Raw genomic sequence first — 16,805 nt, 5'->3', positions numbered from 1 at the left:
TTCCTCTATATCCTGCCAAATAAAACTATAATTCATATCAGCCAGCATCGGGAGCAAATTATAAAATATATTTTTAATAAATATAGACGAATTGTTGTCATACCCAAATATATGGGTAAATAATTCTTCTAATAAAAATAATTTCTCATGTGTATTCTTCATCCTCTTTGATATTTTAACTTTTGAAACATTTTCATTGATTCTAGCTATAACTCCCAATTTCTCCTTCATGTGATATTTCATTTTTTTTCTTGAATATATTTTCCCATCATTCCCATTTTCCATTTCAATATTTCTGCTTTGTCCAATGGATACTAATTTATTCCTTAGTTATTTTTTAATATCTACTTGGAAAAGAATCTTATTTTTCATAGAGCATGAACTTACCTGGAAAATTTTGGCAGAAGGATTGTGTGAATATATAGTTGGCAAAGAGTTTAAGTGTACCTTTATTATATGTGGACTTTGGGAAATTGTGACTATCTTCCCAAAGTTATGGGTCATTTGGTCACTGAGATGACTTTTTAATGTCTTCCTTGGAGAGTTTTTTTTGTCAGCTGTTCACTAGACTGGTGATAAAGCTAACTTTTGGTTAGACCCATGTTCTGTTCTAAACTCCTAGACTAAACATTGAATAACACTTCCATCCAGAAGAGGGAAGAACAATCCTTGTCTTCAAATGGGAATGTGATATATGATGATATATCCAAACTTATTTAAAACCCTAATATTGAAGTGGCACAAAGTGTGTGATCACCTCTGTATGTAAAGGTTAAGATAATGTAACATATATGGTGTCAAGGTACTGTGAATGCAGTTCAGAAAACCGTGGGTTGTTTTTTTTAAATACTTCACCTACTCTGAACAAGTCTGTATGAAGAAATTACGATTTCACTATTTTAGAAATACCACTTATGAAATTTAAGCTGCATAATAGGAGCTAAATTAGTTTTTGCATTCATGTGCCTTGGATTAGCATTCAAGCAAATAGTATTTGGATGGAAGTGAGTTCAAAGGTAGGTGGGATTTTTAGTATCTCTGAGGAACAATTCTGTTGTTAACTTGTGTCCTAAGTTCAGGTTGAGTAAGGGTAGTGAGGGTAACGTCATTCAGCCAACAACATTATTGCTGCTTTCATTTTTTTGCAACATCTTCAGGTAGAACTCTAATAAAGCGAATTTTAAAAATTTTTGGAAACATGTTAAAATTCTTTCAGTTCTTACAAAGGATTAAAAGACCTTTATGTAAATGAGCGTGTGTCTGCATGTGTGTGTGATCCTAGTAGCTGCGGCTTGGAGAGTTGAAAGCACAAAGAGGTTGCAGTTGGCTCAAAAATGCATAAATTATGTGACAACTGTCAAAAGACTGAAATCCTGTCTTTCATCTGCAGCATGCCAGAAAAGTCAGCTTACATCTATTTTAAATACAGTATGATGAAATTTAAACATAGAGTTGAGGAATGCCTGTTGTGTAATGAATGTCCTGCTGATACTGTGATCCAAAAGAGGCTTTCAAGCTCAGCACAGTGTGTTTTACAACAGCTTCTGCAATAGTTAAAACACCTTTCCACATTTATGTTTTATGAACCAGTGAAGAAAAGGGAATATGAGTGGCAAACTATGTGTTGACATGATTTTCTGTCTTCTACAGGTCACTGTTTAACTGGTCCATGTCTCTTCCCTGCAACATGGTGTTGAAGAAAGCTGTTGATAGTTTGCTTTGCTCAATGTGCCACATCCACCCAAATTATTTTTCCTTACTCATGGGATGGATGGGTATCGCTCCTCCTCCAATGCAGTGTCAACACAGACTGTCCATGACTGATGACAGCAAAAAGCAGGACCTTAGTTCGTCTTTAACAGATGACTCTAAAAACGCACAAGCCCCTCTTGCACTAACAGAGTCTCACCTGGCTACTCTTGCTGCCTCATCTCAGTCTCCTGAAGCTATCAAGCAATTATTGGACTCAGGTTTGCCTTCACTGCTTGTAAGAAGTCTTGCTAGTTTTTGCTTTACCCATACTTCTAGCTCTGACTGCACTGCACAATCAATGGATATCACCCAGGACAGGCTCAGGAGGCATCATGCTCCACAGCACTTTAATAAAATGCCTATCACGGCAGACCTGGTTGCTCCTGTTCTCAGGTTTTTGACAGAAGTTGGCAATAGCCACATGATGAAGGATTGGTTGGGTGGCTCTGAAGTCAATCCATTGTGGACAGCACTTTTATTTCTGTTGTGCCACTCTGGTGCTACTTCTGGAGGACACAATGTGACGGCACAACAGGCCAGTGCAAGATGTAGCTTGCTTTCTTCAACTGTAACAACAGGGTTGACCACTCAGCAGCGGACAGCAATTGAAAATGCAACAGTTGCTTTCTTCTTACAGTGCATCTCTTGCCATCCTAATAACCAGAGACTTATGGCACAGGTGAGAAAGAAAAACAAATAAAGTTTTAATTTCTTTATTAATAACTACATCCAACTTTCAAAAATTTTACTTTTTTTAGCTTTCTTTAAAATAAATTTTTTTGTAAGCTGCCATTGACTGGAAAAGTTTTGTATTAAAATTGTTGGCTTGTTGGTCTGACTCTGAAAAGTATAAAAATGTTTTGGCATGGCCGTCCAGTCCTATGTATAGATTTGTATACCTCTTGATTTGGAGGAATAAACTTTAGACCATAATCCAAAATACTGTATTTAATTGGATAGGTCTAAACTCTTCTGAAATGGAATTTGAAAATCAAGCTTCATACACATCTTTAATATTAGTAACTTAAGGAGATTTCCTGGTAAATTTTTTTGTGCAACCATATACCCTGTGCAATCTGTGACCAGGGAAATACGGGTTATTGCAGAATGGGCTGTAGCAATTGGCTTTGCATTTGGCATTCTAGTGCAAATTCAGCTATTTTCCTCACATTTGTTAACCTTGTAGACCTAGTTGAATAAAAGTATAAATAAAAAAAGATTTTTCAACATTAAGAATGACCATGGTCTGGGAACAGGTAGACTTCAGTAAAAATTCAGCACTGTTCTCTGTTAATGGCTACTAGTAATACTGCATTATGCAATGGAAAATTTTTGCTTTAGGAATTTGAAAGCTATTTTTCTAAATACTCTATCTTCAGGTTTTTATCTTTTTGAGTAGTCTATGTATTTACAATTACTTTCATGCTGTAGTCAGTGTTTTGAACTTTTTTTGTAAAAAAACCTTACTTGCTGCTGCTATTTTCTTCAGTCGTGCTCATTTCTGATCTGGTTTGAATGATAACTGGAAGGTAGATCTTAGGCACTGCCTATTATGGCTGTTTAGAGCTATATTTTAGAGACCTAAATATAGAAATACTTTAAATCTGATGTCATTTTGCATTCCCAGGTTCTCTGTGAATTGTTCCAGTCCTCTCCTCAGCGTGGGAACCTCCCAAACTCTGGAAATATTTCTGGATTTATTAGGAGGCTTTTTTTGCAGCTGATGCTAGAGGATGAGAAAGTGACTTTGTTTCTTCAGTCCCCATGTCCAGTAAGAATTTTTGATATCCGTACCATGAACATGGAATAAATTAGCCTTAAAATAAATAAATAAATTTTTAAAATTGAGTATATTCAACTTTGAAATGTCAGACAGCAGCTTTTCCTACTGTACACGTTGCAGAATTTTGGAAAGGAATGTGTTGGTGAATTGTAACTCAGCATTTTAAAAGAAAATTTAAGGCACTGTTGTAAGACAAAGCCATCTTCTTGAAAACTTGTTTTCTTCTGAAAGAATCGACAACTGAAATTTATCTTATGGAAGACTTTTTAATAGTATCCTTATGCATTAGCAGCAAATATAGGTACAAGTTCTAGTCCTTCCAGCAGTTCTTCGTTATCAGTTTTGTTAAAGAATAGTCTTAGTTCTGATGCTTCAAAATTGGCAGAGATCCTTCAGCGTTAGCCAAAACACTACGAATAAATTTGAGTGACAAATACTTGAATTAATTTATAAAGCAGATGTATGCTTTTACGCTTCCACATGCTTCACCAGAACACAGAATTATAATTGAATGAAGTGCTATGCTCTCAGTTGAAGGCTGTGAATAAAGAAATATAGGAAAAACAGAAGTTATTAAAAGATCTGGTACTCCCATACAAGGAAAAATTATTTTCTGCTTTGGCTTCTGCTGTTGTTACTACATCTCAGAAGTACTACATGAGATATATGACAGGGGAATTGCATCAGATAGTATAAAATGGAAAAGGAGGAACAAATAAAGTTTTAGCACAAACATTTAAATGCTTTGTTTTAACCTGGCTGAGATTAATTGTTAACATGGCCATCGGTAATGTGAAGGTAAAATCGATTTTCTAATAATTTGTTTTACATACAACAGATTTCTACAGAATGTTACTAGATATGTAAAAGAAGAAAAATTATCTTGAAAAGAAGTTGTCAGATAATTCAGTTTATCCTATTCAAAACACCAGGAAACAGTCTGTCTGTTCTTACTGAGATGATGCCTCCTCTAACATTCAAAGAGAAACCTTAAAAATAATGTGGATGTGCAGCATCTACTTCTAGTATATCCAACAACATAACCTTTCAAAGATTTGATCCCCATTTTTTATCCCTTAAGTTCTTACCAAAACTGTATTTGAGAAGCTAAATTCTGATTGTCATCAAGTATTAATTTTTTTTTATAATACTGCACAACAATAAATTGGTCCTGTGTGTGAATATTAGTAAACAGTTCTCCTGATGATAGGAGGAAGGGGATAAGTGGCACTCTCATTGCAGAAAGGTCTGTAAAAGGTTAGTGCAAGCAAAGAATGATACAAAATGTGAACAGAGCTCAGGCTAAAATATGTTAAAACATTTGAGGTGTTTTAGCTAGTAGTGACTTAGTTATCCGTCATAATAGCAAAAAGTAGATACTAAATCTAGAATAAACTTCATCCTCAAGTCAGCAATAGAGAAATGACATCTTTCTCTAGTCCCAAGTACATTGTGATTTCCTAATTTAATTTCAGAATTAAATTTTAATTTCATAAATAATTGCAAGTCTGGGGCACTCAATTTTTCTCTTACACACAGCTATGTAAAATAATTGGGTTTTTAAAAACAAATATATCATACTGTTTCTGCTGCTAAAAATATTCTAGGCTTTCAAAGCAAAAGAATTAAAAAATTAAACTTGCCCTAATTTGATGCATTTTTACTGTATACCTCCAAAGTTGAAGGATATGTCAGTGTTCTTTTAGCACACAAAAGATTTAGCTTTATTTTGCTGAGGTGAGTTTATAAGAACTTAGTGTTTTAACTTATTTCTGAATGTTAAAGTCATGTTAAATGTTGACTTCTTTTTTTTTTCCTTTCAGCTCTACAAAGGTAGAATTAATGCTACTAGTCATGTAATTCAACACCCAATGTATGGAGCTGGACACAAATTTCGTACTCTTCACTTGCCTGTCTCAACAACTCTAGCAGAAGTTCTTGATCGTGTGTCAGGCAAGTTTGCAATAGTTCATGTTTTAAAGATACAGTTTCAAAAAAAAAAAACCAAAACCAAACCCCAGAACCAAAAAACCTGCATAAACCAAGTATGTCTAACATACATATTTGCAGTGTTCATTGGTAATTGCCGAATATGAAACAGTGATTTAAGTTGTAAGCTTTTGCATATGCCTTACATGTGGCATGTAAAATGCACTTTTACTAGTCAAATACTATTTTTTCCTTCTGTAAAACTGAGGTGGGGAAGGTGGGATTTTTGGTTTGTTCTTTTTTTGCTTTGTTGGAGGTTTTTTTGGTTGGTTGCTTGGTTGAGGTTTTTATGTTTGCTTTTTAGTGTTAATGTGTTCTCAAATCTCTCATGGGGTATTTGCAAGACCATAAAAATGGTACTGCAGATATCAGTCTTTAAAATGACCTGTCTTTCATCCAGTCACTTAAATATTCCTAAATTATGTCAGTTAAATATCCCAAAACTTAGAAGTTTATCTCAAGATAGAGATGAAACCATGTTGCTATGAAAAGGACAATAACGAAGGCTACATCTAATTTCTGTGGATGTATATCTACCTATTATATAAACATTTGAGTTTGCTTACTAAATGGAGATTGAAAGCCATAATTTACTTTTAGAGATTAATTTTTAAATTATATACAATGAGAGGATAATCTTAAGACATGAATTTGTTTGGTTTTTAAAGTTCAGTACTTTCAGTTATACTATTTGAGTATATAGGGAGAGATGAACCCCTTTGTAGGAAACTCTGTTGACCAGGCCTCCACAGACCTTTTGACACCTGAATGGTAGATGTCTTAATCTTAAAATTAATCCCACCTTGAATTTTAGTATTTATTTAATACTTTAGAAAATAGAACTATATGTTAAAGATTAGGGTTAGTGATCTTTTTTTAAATTTAGTTAAAGAGTAGAATTCATACTAAAGGTGTCATGTCCATGCCAGAGCTCCCTAGATAAAACCACGCAAGATGCAAGTTGATTCTCCTTGGGTAAGAAATAGAGCAAAATTTGTTAGGTCAAGTTACGTCAAAAATCAGTTTTAAGCATGTCTAATTTTAAAAAGGAAAAACACCCAGCACTTCCTCTTTACTCTTAAGAGGAGGTTCTCAAGTAATAGCAAAGAAAAGTCAAAGATGATTTTGCCATATTGCAGATGTGCACTGAAGTGTGTGCACTTAGCTGCACAGTCATCTGACTAGGTATTTGTGTTCTTATATGTAGATATATTTGTACGTGTAGTTTTTTGGAACTCAGTGTAGATCAACTTTTAATTTCTGAAGCAGATCTTCATGGAGTTCAGAGGAGCTATTGCTTTTTTATATCTACTTAAAATCTTTACATTGAAATTATTAACAAATTCATTAGGGTAATAAATACACTACCTAACAAGGTGATAGAAGTACTGTAATGGCATTTGGCAGAATACTAGACAGAACAAGATGTGCTTTGGAATTTTAATTAAAACATAGTGAATCCTAGAAAAATGCTTGAAGCTTATTTACCAGGGAATAGTTCACTATTTCTGATAGAATTCTGTATTCACTTACTGTTCAGACAGAGTCATGTGTGGAATGTGACTGAGGTCTTTAGATCCTTGTGCAATTTATGGTCAGAATTACTGTAATGGGTGGGATAGTCACTGCATATGAAGTAGGGATCAGTTGTTGAGCAGTGACATACACTGTACTGAATAGCTGCCTCACTGGTGTATTGCAGTCAACTTGATAGCCAGTGCTAATAGAGACTTCGGAGGGGAATGTGATGATGTGATATACTGTAATGTCTGTAATTGAAATTGATCAAATGCAGACTTTGTAGGTCACCATAAGTTTGGGTTTTGCTACAGAATTGTTACTCCTCAGCTTAACTCTTATTTTAAATTGGTAGAATTAATTCTGGAAAAGTTTAGGTTCTCTTATGTTTCCATCCCTCATTTAGTGTGATTTCTGATTGTATTAAAAGCTTTGTGATACTTGTATATCATTCCATGAAGTCCATGGTTTGGACATTGTAAAGGGGACTTGAATATATGAGGAGTAAACTCTGTGTTTGGGGTGAGAGGGAGAGAGAAGGGATGGACTGGGGGGGCAGAAAGGAAGAAAGGACTGCCACCACTGCAACAATAGGAAGTTGTGAAGGTCCTGTGTCAGAGTCTGTCCCTTGGGTTAACTTCCTTTTTCTTAACTACGCTGTTAATTTCTCAGATCGATCATGTCATACTTTCTGCAAAAATAAATCACAATAAACATGTTCATTTCATACTTTTTCTCCCAGCCTTTAAAAAAAAAAGGGGGGGGGGGTGTCAAAAATCGTTGCTAAATCTGCTTCTCACATCCCTTCACCATAGGAAGAAAATGTGCAGTATCACTGCAGGTAGGATTGTCTAGGATGGGTACCAGTTGTTTTGTATTTCACCTGGGGGGGTGGGCTGGTGCAGTTTCACACTCTGTATCTTCTTTTGTGTCTGTGCGGTTTCACACTCTGTATCTTCTTTTGGTCTGCACTACTGTCTAACACAGACATAACCAATGTCTTCAGGCACAAATCATAATTTATTTCCAAGCAGTCAAACCATATCTCTTTCAGCACCTCACCCACCAGTGATACACAGTTAAAGGTAGCTGGACGGTACTTCTAGGTCTTGAGTCTGTGGTTGTAGCTTAAGGCTGCTGTGGCTATGTGGAAACAAGTTACTACTCAGAAGCAATTAGAGAATTATTTGGCCATTTTGGTGCCAGTATTGTGTATTACAAGGTGTGAAATGATCTATTGTCACTAGTTATCAATAATGTAATAGTTGCTTGCTGATATTTGTGATCTACACTAATGATTGAATCAAAATGGTTGAACTGCAGTAATCTAATGTTCAACAAACAACACGAGTTTTGGAGGTGTGATGTACTTCAGGCATCCTCCAATTTCAAAGGAACAGTCATACTTGCCAGTTCTGAAATCAGGTCAGTATATAACACTAGATACCTAGGCCTAAATACAACAATTTATTTAAATAAGTCTGCAGGTGTCCTTAAAGAGTTTTGGAATTTTTTTTGTTTCTTTGTTGTTTTGTTGGGGTTTTTTGGTGTTTTGGTTTGTGTTTTTGGGGGGTTTGGGTGGGGTTTCATGAGTACACTTGACTCATCAGGTAATGGTTTTAAACTGTTATTGTTTTAAATTGTCAGAAGACAGAGGGGACTAGAATTATTGTAATACCTTAATTCATAGATATTTACAAGACTTGCTGCTTGGGATGGAACTCTAAGCCACTAAAATAGCTGAGAATAGCCCCTTGTTAACAGCCTAGAAACTGTAATAAAATCAACTTGGTATCTTGAAATGCTTTTCTCTCCTCTTTTTTTTTTCTTCTCCCCTGAATAGATACACCCAGTATTACAGCTAAGCTAATTAATGAACAGAAGGAAGACAAAGAAAAAAAGAACTATGAAGAGAAAGAAAAAGTTAAAGCAGAAAATGGATTTCAGGACAATTATAGTGTTGTTGTTGCTTCTGGTATGTCTTTTTCTTCCACCTTCTGAAAAAAGGATCTTTCTGATGTTAAAAGGGGGGGAGGGGGAATATCTACCAACAATTCTTTTTATTATTAATTAGGTTAGAAAAATTGTAGTGCCCAGTTAATCTAACTGGCTGTTAGGCAGCAGAGATTGGTTCCTGGTAGAACTGCTGTCTCTAGTGGATTATATACTTTGACAAATTTGTACTTAAATGTGTGTGTCAGTGATATGTTGTGGATGCTGTTGCTAGTGCATTTTGCAGGATTTTGTAGAGACACCCCTGGAGCTTGGATTTCATGGCAATATATTAGTATTTGTGTACTATTACTGTGGTATGGGTATTACTACCTCTACCTTTTTGCAGTGGCTGGTGCATCAGAGTTTTACTTATGCAATATGCTTTGGAAATAAAAGAATCCATATGCTTTGCGTAACAACTGGTGGTACTCTGCTAAAAACTGTCAGATGGAAACATAAGCATAAAACATGTTGTTCCACTTGGCAACCACAAATACAGGATTTTCTTACAAAGCATTCACCTAAAAACTAATGTGAATATCCTTCTGAAATCATTCATGTAAACCCTTTTCCTCCAAAACTACTATGGAGGTTATAGATAGAACACAGTAATTTTGCAGTGACATGAGAAGATTACAGTTCAGATGATGGCTGTAGAGATCATTAGTCTTTCGGTTTGAAGTTCTGGTGCGTGTGAGAGAGAGATTAATGAACTTCAAACTACTCTTTTCCTATCTAGCTTTCTGCCTTCATTGAGGTACCTCAATTTCATTTACACTTCATGAAGCATGAAGAAGAGATGCTGATTTCCTTTGACTTCTGGCACCAATGTTTCTTAAGCTTTTTATTTCAGGTGTTTAGATGTAGATACAACTCTAAACTCAAGTGTTGAATAGGGCAGCAGTTTCATGGATCTTGGTATATATTTAAGGCAACACAGCTGGTGTTAATTACAGCATCTTTATCTGGAAAGATATTTGCAGTGGGTGCCACTTGAACAGGATAAATGTGTTTTGGTAATATGTAAAATATTAATAGGTCCAGGTGAAGGGTTAAAACATGAGTAAAGAATCTAGGAAGAAAGGAAAAAAAATATGCCAGGCTTGAAGATAGGGCACAGCATAGTCAGCCATGTCTCATCCCAGTTGCATCTCTGATCATACAGCCTGATACAGCCCATTCCCTTTTTAGAAAGAAGCAGACTTAAGTTTTTTCTTCTTTTTGTTTGTATTTTTTCCACTTAAGTAAAAGAGTTTAAATGTAAACTTACTTCATTTGCATTTGTTTTTACTACCTGCTTGTGAAATCTTTTCTTCTTTTGTCTTTATCTTTTCATATATTCTGGGGGTTTGTTTAGTGTCATCAGAGCTTCATGCAGCCAGTATTTAACTTGTTTGATATTGGTAAAATTAATAGAGAGTAGAGATGGTATTTGGAACCTGATCTTCCTGAGACAAGCTAGTTTAGTGTACTGAGGTTATTGGAGAATGTGTTGCATATTATAGCTGCTCCTGCTGATCAGCTGAAACCAGAGTGTATTACAGCATTTCAGGTGTGGATGTTGTTAGTTTTGCAGCTGCTCTTGGCTAAGCTAAGGCAGTCATTGTATGTGTCTCTATCTTGACCTGCTGGCCTTTTCACTTGGTCTGTCACCTGCATAGAAGACTACATGACAGTAGTATAATTTTGCTGTACCTTAAGTCAACTTAAGCTGTCCCAAAAAATGGCAGTCTTGCTATATAAGCTCAGTAAGCTTTTATGTACCTATTATGTCTTTTAATTTTCATGTAGTGCTTACTTTAAATGTTTTGACCTAGGCAACTTAAAAGCATGTTTAAAGACTCCTTTCATCACATGTGGTACTGTCAGTACTGCAGCTGAAGTCATCTATGTAGGCCAAACAAGTGGTTGTCATCTATAGTCTGTGCTGAAATGTCTGTCAATTTAGAAATTTCTGCTTTTCTTGCTCTCAGTTGAAAAAAACAACCTAAAAAAGTTTTACTGCAGGGCCCATTGCTAGACAGGATCTTTAACCGAGTTTAAGAGCAGAATCAGAATAGCTTTTGCTTTTTTTTTATGGATGATATGATCTAATACGGTTATGGTTTAGTTTATGTTTGGAGTTCAGGAGGATGCACAGCCTTGTAACTGTAAAAATACTGGGATTATATCCAAATACATTTTATACATGAATGCTATTCTGATATTTAATTAGCCAGTGCTGAAAAATTCTACTTTTTTTGCTATCATACTTTTTTGCTATCATTGAAGGTATTGAGTACATTGCATCTTGGCTAACTGAAGTTATTAAATACTAGAATGACTTTGCACTTCTGTACTAGGTTTGAAATCTCAATCAAAAAGAGCTGTTTCATCCACCCCTCCACGTCCACCATCAAGGCGAGGAAGAGTGATGGCAGATAAAGTAGGTACCTCTGCCTCAGGAGGAGAATCTGCCAGCAAGACCATTAGTGTTCCAGTCTTTCATCTATACCATAAGCTTCTACCAGGTAACTTTAATAACTGGTTTTAAACTTCAAAATTTTGGGCTTTTTCAGTGGCTGATACATCTTCAGAAAATAGATGTAATGCTAATGGACATCTTTATCTTTCGATTGACCATTTTGAACTGTAGAGCCCTTCTGGGTTGGTAACAGCTTTCAAGTGGAAGTGGAGCATTATAACGTCATAGTGGCTCGACAAAAGTAACAATTATGCTGATCTTCCTTGAAGTTTAGTTCCTTGTTCCTAAACAAAATCTCAAAAACATTTCCACTTTCACTCAGAAATAAAAGGGCAGTAGGTTTGTAGGGTGACTCACATTTTCGTTCACCTGCAAGGCAGAACGGAACTGGTATTCATGCCCTGTTATTTCATGTTCTGAGTGGGCAGCCAGCTTGCATTGTTCTCTGGAAGGTTGATTTGCCAGTTCAGGAATATTCTTGAATTCCATAATATTTGTGTTTTCAAAACCAGCATGTCTTGAGCAGTTAGTCCTGTTTTACATATAGCAGGTATGTATTCGCATTTTATCAGCTATCTGGACAAAGCTGGTGGCAGTGTTGTAGCTGGGGCATAGAGAGATATCTCTCTCCTATAGAGAGAGATTGGTGTGACTGAAATTCCTAACCTTAGATAAAGGACAGGAACGTAGGTGAAACACTTTATATTATGCAGAAGAGCTTCTTATCTGTTTTATAGTATAAAAACAAGGAACCAGCTAATGGAATTAAGTGGTAAACTGAAGTCATTTTCACCCAATAAAAAACTAGATTTTCAACTTAGTACAGAATTATTGGCTTTGAGGCTGTCTCTGGCAATTATTAGAGGGATCATATACTTGGATTAAAATATCTAAAATTGATACAGTTAATGTTGCTATTTTGGAGAGGAGATCAAAACTCAGTGCCTGTTTTCAGTATCTACCTGGTAAAGTTTGACTGTCTACTAATGGTAACGTAGACCATTCTGTATTTGTGATCTAGTCGATCACATCTTGCGCAACAGCCAGTTGTTACAAAAAAAGAAGCCATGGAAAGCAGAATTAGTGATTAAAAAAAGGGCAGAAAACTTACTTGCACGATGGCAAGACATTTTTAATTTTCATTTCTTAAGACAATATCTTCCACTGAAGAAACAGGTTGCTACTAAAGACCTTAATGGAACTTGTATTAAGTACAGTCAAGATGAAATGGGCATGCTAAGTGTATTATATGATCCAGATCTAAAACTTTTCACTTCATGTGTAAGTCTACTTGTTATCAAGAAACATTGTTCTGCCTTGAGAGTAACTTGTAATTTCAGGGAAGAACATATTCTTCGTAAACAACAGAGTGGCCAAAATCTTCATTTGAATAATCAGTTTGGGCTGTATTGCATGTGCATTTCAAGTCTGCATTTCTGCTGAGAAAAGTATTCCTGGCAGCACCATTCATTTTTTCTTGCTGAGTTGTGTCCCAACACAAGAGTAGTGAGCTAATAGGACTGAAAAAGAATTGCAGGTTTCTTTGTTTCCCACTTTTTTCTGTTTCAGCCATTTTACCTTATGGTCACACACCTTTATGCCACCACAATTCAAGGGTGATGCAGGGGTGGGGTTTAATAGCAGGAGACAGGCATTACCTGCTTAAAATGCACATCAAATTGCAGCCTTAACCATTTGTTAAATATGCCAAGTGCTTGGGCTCTCAGCGCAGAGCTGCCTTAGGGAATGTTGGCATAGTCCTTTGATGGTTGGTTCCAAACTGATGGGGCCCCTTTTCCCAAGAGAACAAATGGTAAAATTAAGGCCTTGGTTTGGAGCCAGATAATATTTAGTCTACTTGGCATCTGTGGTTATAAGTAATGAACAGCACCTGGACATGTATGTTAAAATAACCCAATCATAATTTTCCTCTCTGACTCAATGCCATTGTTGTTTAGGCCAACCATTACCAGCTGAAATGACACTTGCCCAGCTTCTGACTCTGCTGTATGACCGTAAACTCCCTCAAGGATACCGATCAATAGATTTGACAGTTAAGCTTGGTTCCAAAGTCATCTCAGATCCAAGCTTATCAAAAACAGACTCATTTAAACGTCTTCACACAGAAAAAGGTGAGTATTCTTACTTTTTTGGTATCTTCCTTTTTAAAATGCTTTTATTTTGGACAAAAAAATGGTTTTGATTTTCTTGGTAAGAAAACAGCAGTTTTCTGTATTTTCTTGGATGATGTTCCCGAGCCATCCTCTACAAGACAAGTGCTAAACTTTGTGAAGAAGAACAAATTCATTGCCTGTCTTTAGATTGTATCTATAAGATGCACCAATATGGTTGTTCTGGTTTTACTTTTCTTTCTTCATCGTAGTGTTGTACATGATATGATTATATGATTGTATAGATATCGTGTATTTTATTTCTTGATATGTATACCGGTTCTCTGTAGTAAGTGTGCTGATAACCAGGGCAGATTAAGTAATGCAGGAACTGTTTGAAACCATGTGAGTTATAGAAGCCTGTGAAATTTTTTATTGCAGCAACCTGGGTATTTAAATGCTTCTTAGAAAATGGGAATTGTTCTCAAGCCCATCTAAGCCGGTCTTGTAACTCTAGCTTTTAAAACCATTATTTTTAACATTTTCTGATATGGTCTGGTTTTTGCTAATGTTTTTTTCTAATTGCTTGCTATCTACTTACTCGTAGTGCTGGGGAAGGGGGAAGAAGGAGCTGTATCCCAGGAATCTGTTTTGACATATTTTGATATCATTCCTTCAGGGAAGGACTTAGAGGAATGGGACCTTGAAATTAAGCTAAGGGGATCTGCTGACACAGCATGGAATTAGAAAGTTAATCATTCTGCTATTTTAAGACAGGGGCTTCTTTTAAAAACTGTTCACTTGATAGATCAGTCTCTTTCTAGAAAAGATAAGAAACAGAAGAGTTGAAAAAAAAATCTATTTTCTTGCTATCTGGTCTGAGCTAAGTATTTAATGACTCCATGTAATGGCTGGATATACAGATCTCTCACACTCTTGAAAGGTCTTTCTCTTTCAAATAATTTTGTTTTGTTTTGCTGTTTATTTAAATTCTCAAGCTACAATAAATATTTTTCAATTTGAATAAAACTCAAAAATCATTAGAGGAGGTTCAGTTTAGTAGTAGAGTTGCATATGAAAACATGGAGGTCCTCTTTCAGTTTTTATTAAGTTCCTAGGCGCTTTTTTTTTTAAACTTCAGACTAATACTTTTGAAAATTTGACTTTGTCATTACAAATCCATTGATCTGTGGTTCTATACAGCAAAATATTAGTTACATTCAGATGTCTTACAGTCACCACTCATCAGTTATGAAGGTTAGTGCTACTGCTTTTTCATGACTAGTTTTTTATATCTGTAGAAATCATTCTTACATATCAGTATTTCCTTGCTTACCACTTAAAGCAGAGTTTTTCTTGACACCATCTGTACTGGATAGATTTTATAACTTCACATGGTGTCTCTAGTGCTGCATTTACTACTACTATACTTGAGGAAAAGTGCCATTTATTTGTGTTTTCTTCTGTGTGCTTCAATGCCTTTGTTTGAGATCAGCAGTTTTCCACAGCTGAAGTGCATGACTTCACTGAAAGCTTGCAGAACATTCATGGAGGCGAAATGGTTTAAATTGGGTTATAAGAAGATTAACTAAAGCAAGTACTGGAGAAGTATACTTAAGTGTAACTCCTTGCAACAATATTTAAGATGTGGAAGGAATAGCATTATATTTGCACTCATAATAAAAGATCTGCCTATACCCTTACTCACTGATGACGTATTTTTCAAGTGTCTTTTGCAGAGAAGCACTTGGCCTTAGTGATCTTTCTGTGCATTGTGAATATCTGTGTGTGTCTATTTTCTTGTTTTCCTTCTTTGGGAAGGCTTACAGCTTTTTACACTGCAAAACAGTGTAAAACAAAGGGGTGAGTCTTCCTTAAAAATCTGTATTTTAAAATTTTCCTTATCAAGGAGATCTAACCTTTCTTGTGGTCTGATCAATTCATGTCATTGCAAGCAATGGAATTGTAAATCATGTTCAGCCTAGCGTGGTGGAATCCTCCACGTGTCTGACAGAAGGTGGTCCCTTGCTGAGACCAGCTTGTTTGCAGACATGCTCACCTACTATCTGTCGTGATAGGGAAGACTTCCACAGAGGTGGTTTGTGCCTGTATCCTTAAGAACAGTAGACATCAAAGCTGTGTGTACCAAAAGTGCTATATTTGGGCTCTTTCTTATGAAGATTATCCTGCTTTGGAAGTGTATGTGACCTTTTCTATTTCTCATAGTCCGTCAGGTTGAATTAGGGTGAACTGATGTACATACTCCTGTATATCCCTGATTTAATTTCTCTTACCTCTGTGTTTTTTGTAGAGCATGCAGATTTACTGGGACCTTGCCCTGAAGATGAAGCCATCAGTCCTGGGGAGGAGTGTATGGATGCAGTTCTAGATGAATCGCTTCTTGAAACCTGTCCCATTCAGTCTCCACTGCAAGTTTTTGCAGGAATGGGTGGATTGGCCCTTATTGCAGAGAGACTCCCTATGCTTTATCCTGACGTAATTCAGCAAGTGAGTGAAAAAATCAGTGTAGAAAAACATGCTATGAGTGTTTTGTTTGTTTGTTTAAGGACAGTATTTTCCTCATATTTCTCTATGTTCGGTTTGACATCTCAGTTATGTGGGGAAGCTGCTTTAAAATAGGCGAGTGCATAACTCCACAGCCCAGTCCAGCTATACATGCTGCTTCCCTACACATGTTACAGTCTGCTTGAGTAGCCATGTCCTTGTGGAACAAATGCATGAATTCAGTGTTCCTGCTTGCCTTGCTTCCATTAATTCATAAAATATCTTGGAGGATGCAGTAACGTAAAGCTGCTGATGTACTATAAAACCATACTTCCTTATCATTTAATTGCTCATGTAAATGTACCCTCAGCGATTTTTTTTTATGGTTAAGTGAAATTCAGTTCTCAAAGCAGATTATGTAATTTTATTTTAGATTTATTATTATAAATAATAAATAACTGCATAATCTTAATTATCTTTATATTAATAAATAATATATCTAAAATAAAATCATATAATAAATAATAATATGTATGTTATTTATTTATATACTTATTATAATTATGTATAGAATTTCTCTGGAGGCACTGATAGGCATTTCAAAAGTGTCAATAGAGGCATTAGTGTGAAATTACACCTTTGGCTGCTGTTGTAGGTACACAGTCTTTATTAAAAAGGAAAAAAATAA

General features: G+C 35.8%; 1 protein-coding gene across 14 annotated transcripts in view; it reads left to right on the top strand.

Annotated features, from left to right (window-relative positions):
• BIRC6 (baculoviral IAP repeat containing 6) overlaps positions 1-16,805 on the top strand; it is a 194,093-nt gene that overhangs the window by 112,747 nt on the left and 64,541 nt on the right. For all 14 annotated transcript variants that reach the window (XM_052806225.1, XM_052806220.1, XM_052806227.1 and 11 more), the window contains 7 exons: positions 1,651-2,431; positions 3,380-3,523; positions 5,359-5,488; positions 8,886-9,017; positions 11,380-11,547; positions 13,460-13,633; positions 15,924-16,120. In XM_052806225.1, coding sequence (XP_052662185.1) covers positions 1,651-2,431; positions 3,380-3,523; positions 5,359-5,488; positions 8,886-9,017; positions 11,380-11,547; positions 13,460-13,633; positions 15,924-16,120 — 1,726 coding nt within the window. The remainder of the gene's footprint in view (positions 1-1,650; positions 2,432-3,379; positions 3,524-5,358; positions 5,489-8,885; positions 9,018-11,379; positions 11,548-13,459; positions 13,634-15,923; positions 16,121-16,805) is intronic.

Source organism: Harpia harpyja, chromosome 13, assembly GCF_026419915.1.
Source record: "Harpia harpyja isolate bHarHar1 chromosome 13, bHarHar1 primary haplotype, whole genome shotgun sequence".
Lineage (NCBI taxonomy): Eukaryota > Metazoa > Chordata > Aves > Accipitriformes > Accipitridae > Harpia > Harpia harpyja.
This window is presented reverse-complemented; position numbering and strand designations above follow the sequence as displayed.